Here is a 25,915-nt window from a genome sequence, read left to right as displayed (position 1 = left end):
CACCACAACAAAGAATAGCCCCTGCTCGTCGCAACTAGAGAAAGCCCGCGTGCAGCAACGAAGACCCAATGCAGCCAAAAATAAATAAAATACAATAAATTAATTAAAAACAAGCAACTCTAGTGGAGGGGGCCCAGCAGTCTGTGTCTTAACAAGCCTTGCAGTGCACCATGATGGATACTTCAGTTTCGCTTGGACTTGAGCAGGGTGCATGGGAGAGGAATGCAATGACATCCGGCTAGAAAACTTGAAAGTAATGGGCTGGTATCAGCTCTCTGAACAGTATACTGAGATGTGTTAGCAGCAGCCAGTGTTCTAAGGTGGAATGTATTTCTTGGCATTTCTTTCTCACATGCTTGAAATGGCAGTAGGGACAAAACCTATGTCATTCCTGCTGGGGCAGGGGACTTCTGAAAGCACACTCTACTCTGCTAGAGGAAGCTGCCACTTTTCTTCTTAAGGGAGTCATTTCTGTCTTCAGTAGGGATGTGCATCCTTCCTGGTGACATGGGCCCTTTGATGATGAGAATGCCAGTCTTCAAGGAAGCTCCTTAGATAAGGCCACAGAGAGTTGCTCTGTCTCCTTGCTTCTCATCCCCATTTGAGCAGGGTCTTTGGTAGCCTGTGCCCTGTCTGTTATTCACAGCACGTGCCTGAAGTTACTCCCCTAGAGTTGAACAATGCCATTGGTGCTGCTCTGTGTCGTCACTCACTAGAGAAAGCCTTTGCACTGGGCTGAGTAAGGACCCCACTGGTGTGTAGCCGTAGTGCTTTCCATCTTGTTAGGGGCTTTCTGTTACCCGGCTCATTGGCATGCTCACTAGCGCATTTTCCTCGCTCTTTGGTCTGGACTGTGTGGGCCAAACTCCCCTGAATAGAAGAGCTGAGTCCCTGCAAGATGCTGAGCATCTCCGAAGATCACAAAGGGGCTTCCAGGATTGGTACGACTGCTTTACAGAGAGGTTTATAGAACACAGGGGGCTTACCTGTCATCAAGTCTAGTGATTCTCAACTAAGATGATTTTGCTCTCATCCCACTGGTAAAGGGGGATTTGACAGTATCTGGAGACCTCTTTGGTTGTCACAAGTTGAACAGGGATGCTACTGGCATCTACTGGGTAGAGGTCAGGGATCCTATTAAACATCCTACAGTGCACAGAACAGCCTCTCGGAACAAGGAATTATCCAGCCCCAGGTGTCAAAGTGCTAACGTTGCGCTACCCTGGCCTAGTCCACATGACTTATTTTTGAAATGAGAAAACAGGCTCAGAGATCTGACCTGGCATTCCAGAGGTCACCCGGGAAGTCAGCTGTGACTCAGGGTGGGGATCCTGGTACACTGCTCACCGGCTCCATCTCTGTCATGGGCAGCGTTTCCTCCATTGCAGCCACTACTATGTGCCTGCCAGGTACCGGGCAATGTGCTGGACTCTTTCCATTTTTGACCCCTTCTTCTTAGCACTCGCCTTCAAGGTAGGCAGGGCTCTCCCTAGAAGGCACTAATTTTATGCATGCAAAATTACCATGTGCAAAGCATTGTAGGCCACTAGGAAAGCAAGGATGATACCAAAAGAGACATTGTTCTGGTCTTCTGGGAGCTGACATTCAAGTTGTGGAGGAGAGACCATATATAAGAAAATAATTATCAATCTAACTTGTCAGTAAAAACCTAGGATTATGACCAGAAAGCTGTCTCAAGGCATGACAGGATAAATTTCTTAAAATGTCATATGGGGCTTCCCTGGTGGTGCAGTGGTTGGGAGTCCGCCTGCCAGTGCAGGGGACACGGGTTCGGGCCCTGGCCCGGGAGGATCCCACATGCTGCGGAGTGACTGGGCCCATGGGCCACAACTGCTGAGCCTGAGCTCTAGAGCCTGCATGCCACAACTACTGAGCCCACGTGATGCAACTACTGAAGCCCATGCGCCTGGAGCCCGTGCTCCGCAACGGGAGAGGCCACTGCAATGAGAAGCCCACGAGCCACAATGAAGAGTAGCCCCCGCTCGCCACAACTACAGAGAGCCGGCGTGCAGCAACGAAGGCTCAACGCAGCCAAAAATAAATAAATAAATAAAATTAATTTTAAAAATTGTCATATGGACATGAAGAGTCAGAGTGAGCTTTGTGGGAAGGCTGGGTGAAGAAGGGCATCCTTCATTTGATTCATAAGAATTCTTTGAGTGTGTTTATGATGGACCCCACATGTAGAATGGCGAATGAGACATCGAATGTTGCTGCCTCAGAGAGCTTGTATTCTTGTGGGAAGAGTCAGATGAGAGATACATACATACCTACATACATACATAAAATAATTACAGATTGTGACGAGTGCAAACCTACCTAACATGGCTAAAAAGACATCTCAGAAGAGGTGGCATTTGAGTAGAGCCTGAAGGACATACAAGGGGCATCAGAGTGAACAGCAAGTACACGGTCTTTAGGCAGGAAAAAGCCTAGCATATTCTAGATACTAATGTAAAGCTAGTGTGTGGAAGAAGATAGGCATGTGATGGAATTGAGGAGGTGGGTGGCCACCGTGGTAGGGAGTTTGCATTGTATTCTACCATGAAAAGAGCAAAACAGCCTGAACAAACAGAATTGGAGGAAGGCTGGATAGTGCTTGGGGGTTGCATGGAGATGGGGGAGATCGCAAAGGCGAAGGTAACTGAAATTTCTAGAAATATTTTACAGTTATTTCTGTCTTAGCCAAATCAAATGATCATTAGTATTGATCAATTCCGTTCAGTAATTATTTATTTAAGTTACTCATTTACATTTAAACCTGCCATCTTGATAGTATCCAGTGTGGCAGTAAAGCTTGAACAATAGATACACATAAGTAGATAGAGTGTAAGTTGGGAGGCAAAATGGAGGTCTTAACTCATCCTGTGGTTGATGTACCTTTCAGCTTGACAGGTGCTCAGTGACAGGGAAAAGTAATCGCTCTAATTACTCTTGTTTTCGTCTCACTTTCTTTCTCATTATGTGAGGACATTTGATAATCTGTACATTTTGCCATATTTTCTGTTTCATAGATATTTTCAAGTATTTGCCTGTTGAAGTCACTAATATATGTCTAATAACTTTGGTAGTCCCATGGCTGTGTTCATTTCTGTTGCCCTGGTGATCTCAGATTTGCTTTGATTTAAAATCACGTCATTAATTATGTTGAGTCATCTTTCTGAAGAGTTCATTTAAAAAGAGAAAACAACAGGGCTTCCCTGGTGGCGCAGTGGTTGAGAGTCCGCCTGCCGATGCAGGGGACACGGGTTCGTGCCCCAGTCCAGGAAGATCCCACATGCTGCGGAGCGGCTGGGCCCGTGAGCCATGGCCGCTGAGCCTGTGCGTCCGTAGCCTGTGCTCCGCAACGGGAGAGGCCACAACAGTGAGAGGCCCGCATACCGCAAAAAAAAAAAAAAAAAAAGACAGAAAACTTCGTTGGAGACAGAGATAACCTTTGAGGCTAAGAAACACCGGTGATCCCCATCCCTGTTAAATATATCAATGTTTGTACAAAGCAGTCTTACCTTAGACTTTTTGGTAAACACACTGGAATCCTGGCTTCTAGGCTGTGCTTTTCCAATAGCTGTGTGGCTTGTCAAGTCACTTCCCCTTCTTGAGCTTTATTTACCTTATGTTTTAAGACAAAGGGGTTGCATTAAGTTATCGCTAAAGGAATTGTGTTTGGAATGTTGTGGAAGATTGTAGTGTTCGTGATACTACTAAATATTTGGGTAGGTATTTTATGTAACCTATGATACATATATATATATATATATAATTATTATTATTTTTTTGCAGTATGCGGGCCTCTCACTGTTGTGGCCTCTCCCGTTGCGGAGCACAGGCTCCGGACGCGCAGGCTCAGCGGCCATGGCTCACGGGCCTAGCCACTTTGCAGCATGTGGGATCTTCCCGGACCGGGTCACGAACCCATGTCCCCTGCATCGGCAGGCGGATTCTCAACCACTGTGCCACCAGGGAAGCCCCACCTATGTTATATTTATTGATAAAAGTTATAGAGTAAAACAGGAAGTGGATAATTTTTTGGGGGGGCTGCACACGGGCTTTCTCTAGTTGCAGCGAGCAGGGGCTACTCTTCGTTGAGGTGCGCGGGCTTCTTATTGCGGTGCCTTCTCTTGTTGCAGAGCACAGGCCCTAGGCGCATGGGCTTCAGTAGTTGCAGCATGCGGGCTCAGTAGTTGCGGCGCAGGCTCTAGGGCACGTGGGCTTCAGTAGTTGTGGCTCGCAGGCTCAGTAGTTGTGGCATACGGGCTTAGTTGCACCGCAGCATTTGGGATCTTCCCAGACCAGGGATCCAACCCGCGTCCCCTGCACTGGCAGGTGGATTCTTAACCACTGCAGCACCAGGGAAGTTCCGGAAGTGGATTTTCTAAACATAGAAAGGGTAAATGATTGTTAACTTCTTTAACTAAAAAAATACATTTAAGAAGTATATTACTTGGAATTATCTTTAATTTTATCAAAGATTGTTTTGCTACAGATTGATGCTTTCTTTATATCCAGTTTGAAATGGGAACACTATTTCTGTGATCATGAGTACCTCAGACCAGGTCATCAGGTTTAGACATAAACTCTCTTCCCTTACCATGAATGACCCCCAACCCCTGACCATGACCTTGATCTAGGTGATTGCTGAGAAGCCTGGGGGAGAGTGGGGGTGGTTTAATGCCAATCCAGTACTGATGCTGGGAAACCAATCCTGGATGCAGGCTTGCCCACCTAATGGTTAGTCAATAAACACCTTTTATAATGGGAACTAGGTCTTTCATAAATTGTGCTCTTAACTGTCATGCTACCAGTAAAGTCACTTATTTTTGCCACCCTCATCTCTGCGTATGCCACCTGTCAGTGTCTGCGTGTCTGTGGGTGTGTGAATTTGCATGTGTGCACTTGTCTCCTCCAAATCTCAACCACTCTTGTGGGACTTTGGAATTCTGAGTAGGTGATCAGGGCCAAGGGCACTGGCTGAGTGGGTGTCATTTCCCAGCAGAGGCCTACTCCTTGACTGCTGTTGTCATGGGGCTCGCGGGGTTTCTCAAAGCATGGGCCCCACGGTCCAGAAATCAACCATGAGGGCTAAGCCACTCTTACCATCTTATCTGTCTTGAAGAGTCAAGTTGAACCTCTGAAACTGGAAGAGGTTTGGTGTAAATCTATCATCTACCTAATCACTGGAGTCTTTCATGCACCTTCAAGATTAGATAAATATTATTTAGAAGAACAGCAGGAGTCATTGAGTAAATGTGGACAAATGGTTCCAATGAACAAAGGCGAGAGTGGTTTTCAGAGGCTAGAAGTGATGTGCAAGAAGAAATGCACTAGAAGGGGGAAAACAGCAGAAGTCATAGTACTAAGCCAGGGAAAGGCAAATCCCATTCTTTCTTCCTGTTTTGATGAGCTGACTTCTTTACAAGTGTCCCTCTTTTCTAGAGCTAGTGGCCCTTGGAAGCATTGTCTCCTCATTCTTTTTGTAAGGAAGTAGAATTAAGGTACCCACCTGCCTTGATGCTGGGGTCTTGTGGGAAGTCCCCTGTCATTCCCGCTGCTGTCAACTGCACATGCATCCACTGTCCTACTTGAAGGAGCCCTAAGAATAAATGCATTTAACATAATAGTTTTAATCTTTCATCCAAAATAAATTTACATTCAGAGATTTTATACACCTGTGTGAGGTGTTGCGTGGATGATGCCACTTCTGTTTACAAAGTCCAAAATATTTTTAGCTCTCGTGTCAACATGACACCCAGATGTACTGATTGAATATTCTTGAATATTCTTTTTTTTTCTTTCTGTTTTGCCTGAATTGACTGATGTTTGGGGCATTGAGTGGAGACGGCCTGGACCCAAAGCTAAGCCATTAACTCCCAGGTGTTCACGATTTCCAAGGAAATGTTCTGTGCCTGTGGTCATTACTCAGATGGCACCTTAAATGCTCGCATCTTGGCACCTTTTGCACTTGCTAAATTCAGCTTGAAGAAAGAACAGGAGAGAGAGAATTTTGTGGAAAGCAATTATCTTGCACTTTTGTGACTTTCATGCTTTCCCATCATGATGAATTTGGGGGCTGGTTCTTGTATCAGTCACTGGGTTGCTTTCACTAGAATTTTGTTGTATGTTACGGATAACCAGTTGTATCTAATTAAACAATAATGATGTCAGTGCAAGGCATTTTCTGGGAATTAATGACCAGCGGGGAAAAGCTGATGGCTGGAGAGTCAGCCAAAGACTATTACCTTCAGCCTGTCATTAATCTCCAGAAATGCCCATTTGTGACGTCATTTTTGGTATTGAAAAATGAAAATGGAAGACAATTTACTGGTGTTTATCATGTACTTCTGAATAGCAAGTTCTCTATATATTATCCAAAAGTTGCTCTTTTTTTTTAATCCTCCAATTGTCCTTTAATCTTAAAATTTGTTTCTTATATACAGTGCATGAAAATGGGATTTCTCAGCTTCTGTATAATCATGGGCGGGGTTTTGCTTTTTTTTTTGAGTTCCAAGTTTGGGAGGTTTCCCTAAATTTTTTTTTTTTTTTTTGCGGTACACGGGCCTCTCACTGTTGTGGCCTCTCCCGTTGCGGAGCACAGGCTCCGGACGCGCAGGCTTAGCGGCCATGGCTCACGGGCCCAGCCGCTCCGCGGCACGTGGGATCTTCCCGGACCGGGGCACGAACCCGTGTCCCCTGCATCGGCAGGCGGACTCTCAACCACTGCGCCACTAGGGAAGCCCCCTAAAATACTTTGTATGGTAAAATCAGAATTTATCTTTACCTATGATGCTGGAATTTGATAAGTGTCTATATTGTCGTAACTAACTGCTCATGGCAGGTAATGGTTGCAAATGGTTTGAATAGCAGCTGTTGCTACCGAAGATGTGCATTCAACGACCAGATTCTAAGAAGTTATAGTCACATTCCTAGTAGATGAAGGGAACTCTGCCAGGAAAAGCAGTGGGGGTTTGTCTATATAGTATTTTTGATTAGTGCTGCTGGGAGCTAGAGGAAAATAGAAAGAGAAGTAACTAAAATATTCATCACCTTCTTGCATAATTTAATGACTTATAAAGGAAGACAACAATTCCACATACAAGCAATCTATCAAGAACTTGTTCTAAACTCATAATACGAATTTCAAAGTTATGTTGGTTTTTATACCTTTTTTACTCCTACATGAAAGAAAGTTCTTAATGTCCGTTAGGATCCCAGCCAGTGAGCTGGGAATGTTTTGCCAAACATGGAAGCTTGAGATGCCATCTAATTTCAGCCATAAGCTGTTGGTATTTTACAAACACTGCAGCATTATTCTCCCCATAGGAAGTGTGCCGCTGGTGTCAGTCTTTCTCAATGCATGTTAAGTGTATGCATTTGGGGGAGTAGAATGAGTCAGCTCGCCGTGAATCATAGCTTTAGGGGCACTGACTCACTCCCAGTAAAATGGGATGGCCTCATTGGGAAGGGCATGAAAGAGAAAAAAATCCATGCTGGGGTCAGTTCTCTGTTTCTGCAGATGCAGATCAAATTTGCACCCACTTTGGTGGGTAGTTACCAGGCTAAAGAATGTTGCAGCAGACCCTGTAAAAGCAGACACCTTGTTTTTGCAGGGAGAAAACACTAGAAATTCAGTCTTGCTTAGGAAAATGCACAAAGGGCCTAGCAAGCTGAGAGGGGCTTGGTGTATATCTGAGGCCAGAATTAGTGAACCAGGCCCTGCTGTTCCGCAATTCAAGGTAGGTCTTTGAGCCAATGTTGATTATTAGGCTCTCAACTGGAATTTGTTCTCTGCATTAGGGGGTTTCGAATATGTGAAGAATGTTTGTGACAGCCCCAGTTCTCTTTGGGGAAAAAATGAATTCTTTTGTCAGACTCAGTACATAGTGCATGGAAGCCGGGCCCTCTCCAGGAGCAGACTGAGGAAGAAAACCTAAAGTAATACCCTGAGAAGTTGGTGGACATTTGCCATTTTCACCTGTAAATATTTATATTAGATTTCAAGCTGAAACATGTGAGCTCTCCATGGTGTTTCTTTAGATACAATATGGTTATTGGTATTAATATGTTTTATTGTTCATCCGGGACAGTTTAACACTGTTAAATTTTCATTATACAAGCACTCGAGGTGTGTATAGCTGAGTAAACTATTCCCAGGGCTTTCGTATTATAAAACTAAGCCCTTAAAAAGAAAACCCCCAAGCTATGCAATGCTTTTCTTTGAAACTTTTCTTGGGAATGTTGTTTCTGTAGTCTTCCTGGGAGTAGAGTTGATGTAAGACGTTCGCTGCTTTCCTGAAGCTCTAACTTGAGTTCATTTTGTTATGTGGTGACCACAGTTCTGGATGACGCCCCCCCTGGCACACAGGAATACATTATGTTACGGCAAGATTCCATCCAATCTGCGGAATTAAAGAAAAAAGAGTCCCCCTTTCGTGCTAAGTGTCACGAAATCTTCTGCTGCCCGCTGAAGCAAGTCCATCACAAAGAACACACAGAGCCCGAAGGTTTGTGCACGACGGACGTGTGTCTTGCTTGTTTCCTCTCATTCTTCTTTCTTTCTCTTTCTTTCTGACTGTGCATTGCCCTCTGCTGTGCTGTGTGTTGTTCGGCCCCTGACATCGTTCCGAGGCCCCGTGGCTCGCCAGTGAGTGTGTTATGCAGTCTCAGATGGGACACTGTATAATACAGTCAGATCTGGCCGGGCGCGCAGCATCTTCCTGCTTCTCACAGCTGACACGTGTTCAGCTGGTGTCATGACACTGCCCCGTTTTGGCTGCTAAAGTTGCTTGCTCCCGTAGCCAACATCTGGCCGAGTCTGGTCCCATCACATCGCCTTCCTGAAGCAGCAGTCGGCTGAGGAATGGCCCTTCCAAAATGAAATAATGAGAAGATTGTTCCAAATTTTCTCACTCTTCTCCACTCCATAAAGCCTTCTGCCTTGTGTTCGAAGAATGCTCATGATCTACTCAGTTGGCTGAAGCAGGCCCAGACTTCCCCTGTCATGCACGCCCGGTGCGCTTTGCCATAGTGAAATGCATGCCTCAAGGAAACGATGAGTAGTTTGTTTTTCTTTGCAGCTCAAGTACAGGTTTGGAAAACTCTACTTGCTGTTACTTAAACTGAGGTCAATAAGGTATTCATCGCAATCCGTGCTACAAATCTATCTGTGAAGTGCCTCGTCTCTAGAAAGAGTATTCATTCATTTTTCCACCTGTTTTGCATATATCAAACAGGGACATTTTTCACATTACCAAGTGTGGTCAACTTTTTGCCATCTGTGTACGTTTTGATTTCCAAAATGACATTTGAGAAGTATACTTATGGTAAAACAGCTCATGTTCTCCCACACCCCTCCCCCCCAACCCAAGATCAAATACTATCCATGCAATCTACCAGTGAATGATGTTGGGGGTGACAGTATTCACTAGTCCTTTGGCATTCCGTGTACACGTTCGCATAAATGGTTCTGGTACAATTTCTAGAAGTGCCTTTGTTCCGATTTCAAGTTGCCCTTTTTTGCAACATTATGAGATCTTCAGTACAGCTGTCTTTCTGCTGTGTGGTTCTGTTCAAAGTTTGGTGTTTGAGGAAATTAATCCAAATTGAGTCTAGTCTATAGTTTTGGAAGCAAATTTTTACATCTCAAAGCCTCCCCTTTTTCCTCCCTTCCAAACAGAGCTTTAAATGTTCTTTGGCAGAAAATGAGAAGTGTACACTTTTCTATGCTTAATTCTATTTCAGCAATAGAGTAGAGCATTTGCCTTTACTTTCCACTCATACTCCCGTATGCAAGCTATCCACTTTGCACATGAGTGCTGATGTCATCTGGAGATATAAATGGTGGCCCTTTACAGTGAGTAAGACAAATTTTTGGTGGTTTCATAGAGAAGATACTAACTTGATTTTATGCTTCACTGAAACAAAAAAATTAAGCCAGTGACAATGACTTTATATAATGCATTGCAATATTTTCTTTCTTTTCTATAAAATGATATCTGTATGTGATATATATCTATATCTCTCTCTATATATATATATTTGCAAGCACAAAAACAGTGTCTGTATGAGAGAAATATACTATTTATTATGTAATTATATTCTTATGGATGTGTGTATCTGTATTACAGATACTATACTATTTTTGTACTTGCACATCGTCCTGAAAAACAAAAGTTGGTTAAATTCAGTCAAGCAATTGGTTAGAAACTTACTTCAAATTGTTTTAACAATTCTCAGATTAAAAAAAAAAAACATTTGAATAACTAATTTTAATGGGTGTGTTCTTATTACATATAGTTTTTTTTTTACATCTTTATTGGAGTATAATTGCTTTACAATGGTGTGTTAGTTTCTGCTTTATAACAAAGTGAATCAGTTATACATATACATATGTTCCCGTATCTCTTCCCTCTTGCGTCTCCCTCCCTCCCACCCTCCCTATCCCACCTATTAGTTTTCAAAATATCTGGAGTGTATCGTGAATAATGTTATGAATGTTTTTAGATATGAAAAATTCTTTAGAGAATGGGTTGCAGTGAAGCTCTCTTGTACAAGGTTTGGATACTTTTTAAGCTGGCTGTCCTTGTGTTAAATGTGGCTTCCAGCCTTTCACTTTGGTATACTTTGATGGTGGTCATTGTCTGCTTTCAGACTGAAGGTTTCCCTTAGTCTTGCTCTCCTGGAATAGTGAAAGCTAATACTTCCCTCTTGATTTGTATGAATTATTTATAAATAGTATTAGATGCATTAGAGGTTTTCTGGGATGATATTTTGACACTATTTACAATTTTACTGTACCCCCTTTAAACAAGGAGCCAGAAGCTAATGGTGAACCCAGACCTTAAAATGAATACACTTGATCTCTGTACAAATTAACAGGATCCCGAAGACCTTAGATGGGGGCGAAAGGAAGCATGCTGTGGAAGAGACCTCGGATAAATAAGGAAACTATGCTAAGAAATTAACATGCTTACTTCATGTAGGATACAGAAGGCCAGAAACTCATCATTGCCAGGAGGTGAAGTAACTGTGGGTTTAAAAGGGTTCAGTGGCCGTTCTGGCGACCTGGAAGATTTTTGCAAGACTGGTTTTTAAATTCTGTAAGGTACAGTCTTCAGTTCTCTCTTTCAGTTGTTGTAACATTTTATTATGATTAGTAGAAATAAGAGATCGCTTTACTACAAATGGATAGACTCTCAATTCTAAACTATATCCATACCTTGAAACATTTTATTCTCACGTGAAGCATTTTGAAGAGAGAGTTCCTCTCATGGTCTTTCTGCCAAAGCATGAAATTGACCTTGACTGTGGCTGCCCACCAATTCCACTGCAGGTGAAGGCAACGGACAGGGTGGCTAAGCCATCCATGGTTTGATCTGTGCAATGCCGAGCTGCCAGTGTGACCTCTTCTAATGCGATTGTGTGTGTGCGGCACTCATTTGAAAAATGAAACACTCATTGAAATTTGGGGGTGAAATGTAAGTTAGAGTTGGATAAGTCTTACAAATGATTAAATTAGATCAAAGAGGTTTATGTGTATTATGATACAGCTGGGATTAATTTTCTTCTTCCTTACTGAATTGATAAAATCTACCAACTGTTTTTGCATTGTTATAAAGTCTTCGTGTTACTTTTGGTTGGTGATGTTTTTATAAGGGCCAGGTTATTTCTATAATTTATGATGATCTGAGATTTGGTACAGATAACTTATTTACAATTGTTCACAATCATCTATCTTTGAAAAGACATTTTTGTATTGTGTCCAGGGCCCTCAGAATTCATGTAAAATAGTACATGGAAGGCCTGATATACCTCCCTGGCTTTTCAGGATATACTAAGGACAGATTACACTTTGCCAAAAACAGCTCTCTATTTCTGAGCAGCCAATTCCAAAATAAGTTCTTTAGTTTGTTCCAGATACTTGTGATTTTCGGTGATGTGATTATTTCCATAAAAACCACTTACGATGGAATCTTATGTGAGTACTGGAATTTGGGTGAAGAAGCACATACAAATATCTGAGAGTCTAATTTGGCCCAGTACCAGCAACGCTCTTTGTTATAAGAAAGCCACATGGAGAGTGGAGATCGTTACCAAAATCTTTTTCTTCCTGTTCCAGGAGGCTCTTGGCAAGAGAAAGTATAATCATCAAAGCTTTATTCTTTTGTTCATTTTTTTCCTTTCATTGTCACGTGTGCCAAAATGAAATCACTGATTTAGAGTAACTTCTGAAAGCCAATCTATTATCAGTATAGTTTGTTGCTTCCGAAATGCCAGTCATTGGGCTTTTACTGATGTTTGAAGGTTGTTCAGAAGAATTACACCAAGATATACATGCTTACAAGTAGATAATGTTGAAAATCTACAGAGAAAAAGAAATCATGGATTCCCAGCATTTGCTTGTAGGATTGAAAATCCTGATCACAATAGTAAATTTGAAGGAGTTCATGCAATATAGGAAAGTATTACAAAGCTCAGGGTTTTGTCACCATCTTTTAATCAAGTATCTGGCCTCCTTCCTACAGTCCTGTTTTCATGTGATTTAAAAAAAAATGTTATATATATATTCTATCTCCCCCCTCAGGACATCCATAACCTTTTTATTCAGAGAGGCATCCAACCACAGTGACTTTGGTTGGAGGAGAAGAGAATCTGTGCTCCAGCCCGGTGATGAAATATGCCAGCTTTCACCAACCAAAAGAGAGCAAAATTATGTGCCAAATGTTAAGGGCGCATATTTGTAACAAGCACAATGTCTGTTACTCTGATACTGCCTTGGTTTCTTTATCCCAGAAAGAGAATATGTCACCATGAATATCAGTCTTGCCTAAATGGTAGGAGAGAAAGACGGTAGGAGAGCATTTAGGAACATGCCGAGGGAAATGTTTTTATTTTCATCCTCACCTTTTCTTTAACTTTGTTGTCTCCTGTTTTGTGTCTTCCTCATTTTCATACTAATTTGCCGTTTGAGAAAAATGGGTGTAATGCTGTTTGAATTAATAGTTCAATAAAACGAAGCCACCTCTGATGCTTGATATCTGAAAATGTCTTGACTTGCAGGAAGGGTATAACTGCTTCCATATCTGTCCCCTTGAAGATGAGAATTGAGGGGATATTCCTATTTGATTAGAAGAACATGGGGCCATATGTCTGGGTGGCTCTGTAGAGATAAAAGACCTTATTCTGAATCTTTTAATTTCAAAATAACTATGACTTAGGGTCACCCTGCCTTTGTTTTATGACATGAAGGATGACAAAACAACAGCAGAGAGGTTTCTTTGCTCATTGAAGCCATTGGCAGCTTAACTGCAGAGTCACAAGAAGGAGTAAAATATTGGTCCATATGGAAATCGAATTAAAAAGCCAGAAATCTGAAGGCCTTGGTGATTAGCAATGAATAAACACTGTCCTCTCCCCATAAAGTGATCAAATGTATTTCTCTTGGTTACTTGTCAGCTACTTCTTAGAAGACAACTTGTTATCTCCTAACAACGTTAGGGAACTAGTAATGGCACTGAAACACAGTCTCTCTTCTCTCCTATTTCCCTACGTTATGGCAGCAAATACAACATTAAGTTGTATTTGGGGGATAGTTTCTACTCTCTGGAAAACTCATAATTCGATCAAGGAAGTATACACACAACAGCCACTAATTCAGTTTCAGGCCAGGATGCGCTTTTATTATTCTCTTATTAGACACACGCATCTCAGCTCAGTCTCCAGGCTGGCTTTTCTGGTAGGAACTAACAACCTTTTATTCTTTGATGATTCACTTTTTAAAGCAACAGGCCTCCCTTCCCCCTTGAGCCTTGGTGTTCCCGTCCTGACAGTGGTGATGTTTCCTGAGAAGTAGTCTCTCCTTTACAACTCTCTTGACTGAGGTTTCCCTCGGTTATCTGCCTCCATTTCAAGTATTTATGTTTAAATGAACAGTGCCCTGGGAAAGTTCCCGGAAAGGTCTTACTGGATGAACGATGGTGGTGATTCTGATTTTAAAACAAAGTCAAAATCTAAGTGCTGATCCTTGAAAGCAATCTGGAAGTTATCTATCCATATAGCGCTGCCCCCTTCAAAGCTGCTACATCAGGGATCGCATTGCCAACGTGCTTCCGGGGCTCTGATGTCTCAGCAACACCTACTGGTTTTTTCCTTTTCACAGCCAGTTAATAAACCACTTAAGAAAATCTGCCTTTCTGACCCAGCACGGTATGACCCAGGTAGACTGTGGTCCACATCCGAAAAGGCATAGCCTGGATGACTTTGAGCTGTTTCCCCAGTCAAGCCCAACCCTAAGGCCTGGAGGTCTGCCTCTGTGAAGAAGATGCACCAGATGTGCTGCTGCTTCAGCTCTAATTTTCACTCCTTTGTTTTAAATGATAACTTGTTTGCCTGGTTGAAGAGAATGCAGAGTTAACTCTACTCGCTTGCACGTGTTCTTCAATAATTATTGGATCACTATTTTCCAAATTATGTTTCATGAAACGCTGATCATATATGTCTTTGTGAAAAGAGAGATCACATACACGTTTCCTGAATTCCACACCATTCTTAGAGAGTATTAAAGGTTTTAAGGAGTCTTACAGGTTAGGAATTTGTCTCTCTTTGGGCAATTCAGTGGTAAACAACATACTCCAGCTATCAGAACCTTTTTATTTGTAATACGTAGTAACATCCCACAAATACGCTTTGGGAAGTGCCATGCTGGCCCCACTGAGCAGCGTGTTCCCATCAAAGCTGGGCTCTGACAAGTAACACACTTGAAGATGAATGCCGTTCCCTTGTTCTCTGACCCCCGCCTGCTATCTTTAGGGAAGTCCTACTCCAAATGTGGTCTGTGGTTCAGGGCTGGGTCTGAAATTGTTTGTTACCAGTCCGTGATGAGATGAGGAGCTTGTGCCAGAATGCAAATCAGTGCACTGTTTCTTTCCTCAAGAAAGTATTGCTGTCTTTCTGCATGTAAATCAATGAGGTTAGAACACTCCCTCACACCCTAAACAAAAATAAACTCAAAATGGCTTGAAGACTTAACTATAAGACATGACACCATAAAAAATTCCTAGAAGAGAACATAGGCAAAACATTCTCTGACATAAATCATAGCAATGTTTTCTTAGGTCAGTCTCCCAAGGCAATAGGAATAAAGGCAAAAATAAACAAATGGGACCTAATCAAACTTACAAGCTTTTGCACAGCAAAGGAAACCATAAGAAAAACAAAAAGACAACCTGCAGACTGGGACAAAATATTTACAAATGATGTGGCCTACAAGGGCTTAATTTCCAAAATATACAAACAGCTCATACGATTCAATAACAAAAACAAACCACCCAGTCAAAAAATGGGCAGAAGACCTAAATAGACATTTCTCCAAAGACATACAGATGGCCAACAGGTACATGAAAAGACACTCAACATTGCTGATTATCAGAGAAATGCAAATCGAAACCACAATGAGGTATCACCTCACACCAGTCAGAATGGCCATCATTAAAAAGTCTGCGAATAATAAATGCTGGAGAGGGTGTGGAAAAGGGAACCCTCCTACATTGTCGGCGGGAATGTAAATTGATGAAGTCACTATGGACAACAGTACGGAGGTTCCTTAAAAAACTAAAAATAGAGCTACCATATGATTCAGCAATCCCATTCCTGGGATTACATCCAGAAAAGACAAAAACTCTAATTTCAAAAGATACACGCATACCAATGTTCATAGCAGCACCATTTACAGTAGGCAAGACATGGAAGCAACTTAAATGTCCATTGACAGATGAATGGATGAAGAAGATGTGGTGTATATATATACAATGAAATACTACTCAGCCATAAAAAGAATGAAATAATGCCATTTGTAGCAGCATGGATGGACCTAGAGATTATCATACTAAGCGAAGTAAGTCAGAACGAGAAAGACAAATATCATATGATATCACTTATATGTGGAATCTAAAATATGCTACAAATGAACTTATTTACAAAATAGAAACAGACTCACAGACATAGAAAACAAATTTATGGTTACCAAAGGAAAAAAGGGGTGAGTGAGGAATAAGGAGTTTGGAATTAGCAGATATACACCACTATATATAAAATAGGTAAACAACAAGGACCTACTGCATAGCACAGGGAACTCTATTCAATATCCCGTAATAGGGTTTCCCTGATGGCGCAGTGGTTAAGAATCCACCTGCCAATGCAGGGGACACAGGTTCGAGCCCTGGTCCGGGAAGATCCCACATGCTGTGGAGCAACTAAGCCCATGTGCCACAACTACTGAGCCTGTGCTCTAGAGCCCGTGAGCCACAACTACTGAACCTGTGAGCCACAACTACTGAGCCTGCACTCTAGAGCCCGTGCTCCACAACAAGAGAAGCCACCGCAGTGAGAAGCCCGTGCACTGCAAAGAAGAGTAGCCCCTGCTCTCTGCAACTAGAGAAAGCCCTCACACAGCAACGAAGACCCAATGCAGCCAAAAATAAATAAAATAAATAAAATTTTAAAAATATCCTGTAATAAAGCATAACGGAAAAGAATATGAAATGGAATATGTGTATGTGTGTCTGTGTATCTCACTTTCCTGTACACCAGAAACTAGCACAACATTGTAAATCAACTATACTTCAACTAAAAAAAAGAAAGTCTTGCTGTGAAAAATAGTGTCAGCTGAACTAAATAAAAAATGTGCTTAGTTACAAGTTCACGTATCAGCACTAAGTCTTTGGACCCAACATTCAGCAAACTTGCTTAGATTACTTCAATGATTCTCAACCTCGGCTCCACACTTGAATTATCTGAGGACCTTTTAAATAGTAGTGATGTCTGAGCCCAACATCAGACCAAAATCAAGCAATAACCAATAACTTGTCCAAATGAAAACCCTGCAAAATCTCTTGTGGCTGAGTCTTGACATGGGTATTTTTTTTTAAAAAAAAAAAAAAGCTCCCCAGGTGATTCTAATGTACTAACAGGGCTGGAATCGCTGCCTTAGAACAAAATTACCTTGACATAAGGTTCGTTGTATGATGTCAGCTGTCCATTTACAATTCTTATCATGCTGGTTGCATGAGCCTCTTCAGGAGGTGCCCTGTGATTAGAGGTCACTGCTGGACAGGCAGCACTTATATGACCTTTAGAACTTGTGTCCATGTAAGGTATCCATCCTTCCCAACACACACACACATTCTCTCTCTCTCACCTTTTTGAAGTTCCCTTGCCTCATTGCCTCTCTGTGCTTTTAGAAATATAATCTGGCTTTTCCATAGGAGCGTGGCAATCTGCCACCTTGTGATCAGCCTTCTTTCTTGCAAGCAGTGGTTGAAACCTTGCTCTGCTCTCTGTGATTCTCGGGAGCACTGTGATCATACTTAAAGAAGAAGATGGGGGAGGAGGGGAAGGAGGAGAGCGTCTCCACATGCCAGAGGAGGACTTCTACGTGCTTCTTGACTTCATTGCTGCTGCTCTAGGGTGAGATTGCAGAAGTTGCCGCCAGCTGCCCCTGATCTGGGTATCTGTCCCCGAGGCTGTCGTCACTGGGGCATTTGCCCTCTTATCATCCAGACATCACCAGCTCCCACAGTGTAATGTGTGAAAACTGACTTTGCCATGATTGGGAGACTTTCAGTGTTATCTGTGTTTCTAAATCATTCCTAGCATTCTAAATTACATTGATTCAGGTATTTATTTGTTATACGCTACAGCATTTGTCAGCGTGCTTGAGAATATGCCGCTTGAATAATGCCCGTGGGAAAATGTGGAACAAGAGATATTACATCCTGCATTTTATCAAACACTTACCCTTGTCTTGCTTCACAGCCATTATCCACACTCACTCCGACACATCAAAATCACATGTTCACTTCCACCCATGTGCTAGCCTATTTCTACTTAGGAGCCCCAGCTATTTTAAGATATATATTTTCAGAACAGCTCCAGGTCAACCTTCAAGCATGTCCAGCTTTGGAAGCAACCAGTATACATTGTCTGGAATATCGGATCTCCGAGGAGGAAGGAAAAGGGAGCACAGTTCCACTGGGCCACTTCTACATGCAGTGAGAGCGCTGTGCAAAGCCCCTTAGAGGCAAGATCACAAAACCCCCGTAAGGTAGGGGCTGCTACCAACCTTTCACAGATGAGTAAACTAAGATATGGGAAGGTTAAGTCACTTCCCCAGCGAATGACAGGACTTGATTGAAACGTGGTTTTTCTGGCCTCCTTTCCCCCTCCATGGCTTCTCCATATGCTCAGTTTTGCCCCTCTTGCCCTGTACGTGCATTTGTTGTCTAAAAGCAATTTTATTGCTGAAACATCTTAGTTTTAAAGGGAAAAATGCTGTCTGCACGCCATTCTCAGCTTTGCTGTGATAATACGTTGTCACAAGCAGAAGGGACTCAGGAAGTACCTGCTAATTCTGCAGGCCTAGAGTTAGGTGGAGTGTAGCACTCACAAGAAGGAAGTGAAATGACCCTCACCCTCAAGGAGGTGATGACCTTGTCAAGGACACACAGAGAAAGCGTAGAATGATTATGAAAAGCTAAATTCCATTTGAGTGCAATAGAACGTTCCCTAGATAAATAACATAACTGGTCACTTGCCTCATCTTTCTTTAAGCCAGAGGATGCTCTTCACCTATAATAGCAGAAATGAGGAAAGATCATTTCTCATTATTAAAAAGCTGATTCTGTTGGTTAAATTTTTTTTCACCACCATGGGGCTTCCCTGATGGTGCAGTGGTTGAGAATCTGCCTGCCAATGCAGGGGACACGGGTTCAAGCCCTGGTCTGGGAAGGTCCCACATGCCGCGGAGCAGCTGGGCCCGTGAGCCACAACTACTGAGCCTGCGCTCCGCAACAAGAGAGGCCGCGACAGTGAGAGGCCCGCGCACTGCAATGAAGAGTAGCCCCTGCTCGCCGCAACTAGAGAAAGCCTGCGTACAGAAACGAAGACCCAACACAGCCAAAAAATAAATAAATAAATAAAATTAAAAGTGTTTCTTATTAAAAAAAAAATTACCACCATGAATAGGAATGTTATTAAGACCTGCTCTCAGCATTTCCCCTTTTCTGTTTGATTAGTTTTTACCTAGAGGTTTAGATATTAGCCATGAGTTCTCATTACTTGTTGGAACCTTACTCTCTAGTCTATGGTAAATAGTAATGAAAACAATAACGGACAATTATCCAGAATTTACTATGTGCCAAGTGCTCTACCTAATATTATCTTAAGTCTTACAAGAATCCTTAGAAGTAAGTAGGTGACTTTTTTTTCCTCTCCATTTTATGCAAGAGGAAATGGAGACTAAGAGAAGTGAAATAACTTGTCCAAGATCACCTGACTGGGACATGGTAGAGCCAATACTCCAATGCAGCTAAGACATGGAGGGACCACGGGCCTGCTGTCAGAAAAACGATGGATTAAAAAGGTGGCTTGTTCTTCAGGGAAAAGAGAAACGGCGAGGTTGAGCTTCAACATGTGTACAGGGCAAATTCTTATCAAATATGGCTCTGTCGAAATGCTGTACAATCTGCAGTGTCAGAATTGGGATTTACTCACCGTGCTGGTGTGCAGTATTCAGCTGCGGGCCAGTTCTTAATCACCTCAGGCCAGTTGACCTTCTGCCTTAAAACCTTGGCTCACAAAATACCTGCTGACCTAAACCCCTGAATGACAAAACCTTCATTACATAATGACAACTGACTTAAAGGCACATGAAGAGAAAGTCTTACCCAACTGGGTTGGATCGCTCTCAAGAGATTGTTCTATGTGACTTTCACAAGGAATGAGATTGCAGGAAGTGGTCCACTTCCCTCCAGAAGCATGAAGAAGGAGGTCTCGGGAATTTGTGTGGTCTGTTCTGTGTAGGAAGTTCCATACTGTGCTTTGGTTAGGTGCTTAGCTATCAAATTTTTAAAGCATCTTTTCTGTGCCAGGCACTTCAGATTTATTATTGCTATTCTTCCCGACCCATGAGGTAGGTGTCATCAATCTTGCAGGACATGGTGGGGATACTGGTGTGTAGCGATGGGAAATAACTTCTTCAGAGTCATATAGCTAATACGTGTCTTAATTGGTATCTGTAGCCTAGTCTTTTTATCTCCCAAGCCTGATATCCTCTACTGCACTGTGTTGCCTTAGCTCATCCTATACCCTGACCCCTGACTCCCTCTTTCAGGTGTAAAAGACCTGAGAAAAAGCTCAGCACCATACTTTTCTTGTTTTGCTTTGCTTTTGTTTTTTCTCCAAATTGATGTATAGTTGATTTATAATATTTGTTAGTTTCAGGTGTACAGCAAAATGATTCAGTTATATATTTTTTTTAATTAATTAATTTTTGGCTGCGTTGGGTTTTTGTTGCTGTGCGTGGGCTTTCTCTAGTTGCGGCAAGCGGGGGCTGCTCTTCGTTGCGGTGTGCGGGCTTCTCGTTGTGGTGGCTTCTCTTGTTGTGGAGCACAGCCTCTAGGCGCTCGGGCTTCAGTAGTTGTGACACACAGGCTCAGTAGTTGTGGCGCATGGGCTTAGTGGCTCTATGGCATGTGGGATCTTCCCAGACCAGGGCTCAAACCCATGTCCCCTGCATTGGCAGGCGGATTCCAAACCACTGTGCCACCAGTGGTTTGGAACTGGGAAGTCCCAGTTATTTATTTTTTTCAGATTGTTTTTCATTATGGTTTATGTCAGGACATTGAATACAGTTCCCTGTGCTATACAGTAGGTCCATGTTGTTTATGTGTTTTATATATAGTTATGTGTATCTGTTAATCCCAGACTCCTAATTTATCCCTCCCTCCCTTCCCCTTTGGTAGCCATAAGTGTGTTTTCTATGTCTGTGAGTCTGTTTCTGTTTTGTAGATAAGTTCATTTGTGTCATACTTTAGGTTCCACATATAAGTAATATCATATGGTATTTGTCTTTCTCTGTCTGGCTTACTTCAATTAGTATGATTTTCTCCAGGTCCATCCATGTTGAAGAGCTCAGCAGTATCTTGTCCACTGCTGGTAAGAGTTGCTGTTAGAGAAGGACTACAGAAATCTCTCTCACCTCTCAGCAGAGTGCACGTACCCAGTGCATCCATTGGGAGACTTCCCTTGTGGGTTTCCCCACATCCTGGTTGAAACGTTGGTATCAGCAGCAGGCAAGGGGTTGAACAAACGGTCATCCCTGAGATTTGTCACATGCTCTTCTCCTTTGTTCCCTATATGAACATCTACTAAGTGCAGGTCATGTTTCCTGCAGTGTTTCCTTAAGTGGAAGAATGCTTCTAACCCATACTCTTCCTCATGGAACCACTAGACCTTGAAGCAGCCTTAACTGGTTGTGCCATGTGCTGCCCGCTAAGAAAAGGAAAGCAGTGATGCAGAGTTCTGGAACTTCTGTGATTCTGAGGTGGGGTCTGTACAGATAGAAAACGCCCATTTTAGGTTATCCAGCTTTGGGCACTCCCAGTGAGAGCTCAGGGGTTCCACCCATGCACTGAATTTTTGTGCCCACTTTGGAATGCAGTGATCTTGTGCACTAAAGGTGGACCCCTTTTTAGGTAGTCTGTCTGAAATGCAAGGAGGTTATAGGGACACACATGTTCATATTGGGGTTATTTGCTCCTTCTTTTCTTCTCTCTTGGTGTGAGCACATTCCCCCAGGTTATGTGCAGGTCCTCTACTTGGAAGCTCAATGGAGCAGGAACTGTCTCAGTTTAATTCTCCCAGAGACCTGCCATTGCCCGCACAGCACTGTGGACACAGCCTCTCCCCAAAACACAAAGCCCCAAGACAAGTGAAACATGCCCCTTGTGGTCACTAGTTGGCATTCAAAGAAGGTGTGAACACACGCACGTACGCATGCACGCACACCACTAGTTAAAATACTTTATTGCGGAAAAACACAAGCAAAGAAGTAGTAGAGCTCCCACGGCCCGTCTACTGGAGCCCTTTCTAGAATACATCCAGCCCACAAAGCCCAGCCTAATCACAGCCTTCTATGGGATAATGTGGGCTCAACGAGGTCATTCATACAGGGAGCACCTTTGTCTAGCAGGCTGCCTCAGGCTGTGAACAAAATCTACTTCTTTTCATGCAATAAGGAACAAAGGGCATTTCAAAAAGTAGGAGTTCTAGGCGCTGCCAGCCAGTAACTTTTCTGTTTTGTTCCCTCCTCAGCCATTTTCCTTCTGTAATCTCTTGATCTTTCTCTGAGAAGGTAGCAATTTTGGATTCGTGTTAGATTTGTGAACTGGGTCAGTAAATTTCTGATTGGCATGCATGGTTAGCTGTTCACTTAGTGGATAATTGGTTAAATATACCCAGAATATTTACTGAAGGAGGAAAAAATCCCCAAAGCACATCAGAATAGTTTGGGAGCCTTTTATTCTAGTGCAGCATTTTCTTTGGGAGCAGTTACCGGTGTCTTAAAAGAGATCTGCCTCCCTTCCCAATTAGGGCTCCATTTAAACATACACCCTTTATTTCATCCCTACTAAATAGAGCTTTATTATATAGAGACCACAGGCCTAGCACTGTGTCGGTCAAGAAATACTCAGTAAATATTTATCATTACAACTAACCTATTCCAATAACAAATTTGGTACTCTGGTTTAAACCTGCCATTTGCCGTAATTCTAGGCAGCAAATGACTGATGACGCTTGCAGTCACCATTAACAGAATTGATGTATTTGTCAATAGGTATTTATTGTCTTGTACAGACCAGGGACGGTGCTGGTTATTAGGCACACCACGGACAAGAGGTACTATCTCTGCCCTTGAGGAACAAAGACTAGCATGAACGGCCGACTTTGAACTATCAGTTAGCTCTTGTATTTTAAGTCACCCTAAAACATGGTGGTTTGAAAGAGGAAAAAATTTATTCTTTCTCGTAGTCAATAGGGTGGCTAGGTCTGTTATAGATAGCCTATAGGTTCTGTTTATCTTTCCTGAGCTCACTCATACACTTGTGGTCAGCTTGTGAGCCGGGTTCTAGGACGGGCTTGTCAAGGACAGCTCAATCGCTCTAGAACGGGCTCGTCTAGGACAACTTCACTTTCCTCCATGTGTCTTTCACTGAAATCCCATGAATCCGGTTTTATATTTCATTCATTTATTCATTTAACCCTTATTGAGCAATGTTTCTGCGTCTCAGACACTCTGTGGACCTGCCTTTAAATTGCTCAGGAATGAGTTCTAGGCTGGTGGCAGACATTTAGGACTTAGCAGCCTGTGGGTGGTGGTAAAAGCATCAGAGCAGAGGCGATCGTCTAGGGAGGAAGGGGAGGCAGAGAAGGTGATCTGGAAGCGAAGGGACTCCTCAGGGGTGAGAGAAGGAAAAGCAGGAGAAGAAGCTACTAAGGAAGCCAAGGGGGTCAGAGCTTCAGGAAATAATCCGTAGAGCAGAATGCAGGAAGGAGGTAATTGAATGCAAGCTTCTCATATGTCCCTCTTAACATCTGGACTTCGTAGCCCAGTTCATTTCAATACAGAACAAATGTCTCCCCACTTCTCACACCTTATTAGACTTCTTGTAAATAACTAGCATAAATCATCGAAATGAGTTTGGTTAGAATGACCCTTGATAGAGGGAGTGATGACTAATCACACACTGCCAAACTGCTAAAGAAAGAGTAGGTCTTTGTAAAGATGTCATCGATTTTTCTTCTCCACAGTGCATGTAAAGTTTAAGCCTTTGCCAGGACTGATTTATTCTTTTGTTGTTTGTCCTTTTTCATATAGTTAAGCTTGCTCGATATTTTTTAATAGCCTAAAAATATTGGACCACTGGGCATTCAAATTAAAAGTAAATTGCCTCTTGAGTTCAGTATTTTCAAACTGACATTCTTTGAAGTTGTATTAATATGCTGCAGTCAAGGATGACATTACGTGAGTTTCCAGTAAAGCAAGTTTTCTGCCAACTTTACAAACATGTGCATTCTTGCTAGACGATGGAAATTGATTCCTTGTCTAACAGAGAGGGTCTCTTGCAGAATCAAAGAGCTAGTATATAAAAAGCACAGACACACAGTTTTGTGGTGAAGAACTGTTGAGATGACAATATGATATAGAGTCCATGTAATTGAGCTGAGTTTTCATCTAGGATTTATGAATTTACATCTCAAGGATATGTGAACTTAACCGTGCAAAACTGGATGAAAGTTTTCTGTACAGGGTGTCCCCTTGTCCAAGGTCAAGTGACTCTTCTTAGTAGCCTCAAAAAATGAAAGAAGGTTTGTTTTTTCAGGATGAGAAAATCAAAAATTAGTTAACTTCTCATAGTGTAAGGTGGTCCGGAGGATTGGGGGGAAAATTCTTTTTAAAGGAAGTCTTGTAGTTGGATTACCCCTTAATTAAAACTACATTAGGCTACTACCCATTTCTAAACTAAGACCAGAGGCTACAGCTGCTAGACTCTTGGCCCAGGACCCTTTTTACCAAGACAGCAAAATGTCATGGTAGAAAAGGATGCATTCATGCGCCAACCTCTAACAACATATTTTCCCCCTATGCCTATCCAGTACTACTCTCCTATGTCTCAGTTAAATCTGTGCTGAGACAGTATCCTGTACCTTAAAATGTAGGTTGGGGTCTCCATGGTGGAACCTGAAAGCTAACCAAGGAGTCTGTATATTCCTTTGACTTGTGAAACTTTTTGACGTCCTGTCATCCTTTTTTCACCTGTCTCCTGGCCTCAAGAAAGGGCTTTGCAAAGAAAGGAATAATACCTCTGCAAGTAGGGGGAAGAGGTTAGACTTAACACACAACCTGAACTTTGTCTTCTCTCCTGCTTAGTTCTATTCCTGTGTGGGGTAGAGGAGTGGGGACGGAAAATCGGAAATCGACCTGTTTCCCTAGAATGCTCCAAGGGGTAGTGTGTATCATCTTTATGCAATGGTGCCTAATTCGTTTGTACATAGAGGAGTTCATCAAATCAACCAACACATTCATATTCTTGTTAATGAATAACATTGGGTTATAAATGACACCAAATTAACATGGGAAACACAAGTGAGAACTAAAACCCAGGGAGCGTAATTGTTCATGCTTCTTTCCTGCTGTAAACGTCAGTTGACATACCTTTTTTTCCTTCAGTCAGTCAGTTCCAGGCCCCATGTTGGGCTAGAATAAGGTTTCTCAACCTCAGCACTATTGACCTTTGGGGCCAGGTCATTCTTTTTTTTTTTTAACATCTTTATTGCAGTATAATTGCTTTACAATGGTGTGTTAGTTTCTGCTGTATAACAAAGTGAATCATAAATACATATACATATATCCCCATATATCCTCCCTTTTGTGTCTCCCTCCCACCCCTCTAGGTGGTCACAAAGCACCGAGCTGATCTCCCTGTGCTATGCGGCTGCTTCCCACTAGCTGTCTGTTTTACATTTGGTAGTGTATATATGTCCATGCCACTCTCTCACTTCATCCCAGCTTACCCTTCCCCCTCCCCGTGCCCTCAAGCCAGATCATTCTTTGTTGTCAGGGGCTATCCTGAAAGTGGTGGGGTGTTGAGCAGATACCTGGACTCTATGCAGTAGATAGTAGTAGCAGCGTCTCAGCTGGCCCCCCGTCCCCCTGAGTTGTGACAACGATAAATATCTCCAGACATTGCCACATGTCTCATGAGAAGACACATCACCCTGTTAAGCACCCCTTGGCTGTATACTAACTATGCCAATCAGAAGGCTATGGTCTGAGAATTACTCTTTAGGAGACATTCATAATGCTTCTGTTTAATCACCACCAATGCCCTGCTTCCTTGGATTACTAAGGTCATAATTTCAATTTAATCCAAATTCCGCCTCCCAATCCTTCCCTCCTCCCTCCAAAAGCTTTTCTTTTTCCATTAATTTTATATTTGGGTTTTTCCCATGGTTGGCTTACCAGCTTATAAGTGCAAGTTCTTTTTCCTTTATTTTTTAACAG

At 42.5% G+C, this 25,915-nt stretch overlaps 1 protein-coding gene across 3 annotated transcripts in view; it reads left to right on the top strand.

The window, feature by feature from the left end:
- The window catches only part of FGF13 (fibroblast growth factor 13), a 499,719-nt gene that overhangs the window by 293,565 nt on the left and 180,239 nt on the right, over positions 1 to 25,915 (top strand). For 2 of the 3 annotated variants that reach the window (XM_030844968.2, XM_060292801.1), the window contains exon 3: positions 8,352 to 8,519. The exons of the other annotated variant lie outside the window; for it this stretch is intronic. In XM_030844968.2, coding sequence (XP_030700828.1) covers positions 8,352 to 8,519 — 168 coding nt within the window. The remainder of the gene's footprint in view (positions 1 to 8,351; positions 8,520 to 25,915) is intronic. 3 annotated transcript variants of the gene reach the window in all.

The sequence above is a fragment of the Globicephala melas genome, chromosome X (genome assembly GCF_963455315.2).
Source record: "Globicephala melas chromosome X, mGloMel1.2, whole genome shotgun sequence".
NCBI classification, from domain to species: domain Eukaryota; kingdom Metazoa; phylum Chordata; class Mammalia; order Artiodactyla; family Delphinidae; genus Globicephala; species Globicephala melas.
Note: the sequence above shows the minus strand (reverse complement) of the source record. Positions and strands in the feature narration are given on the sequence as shown.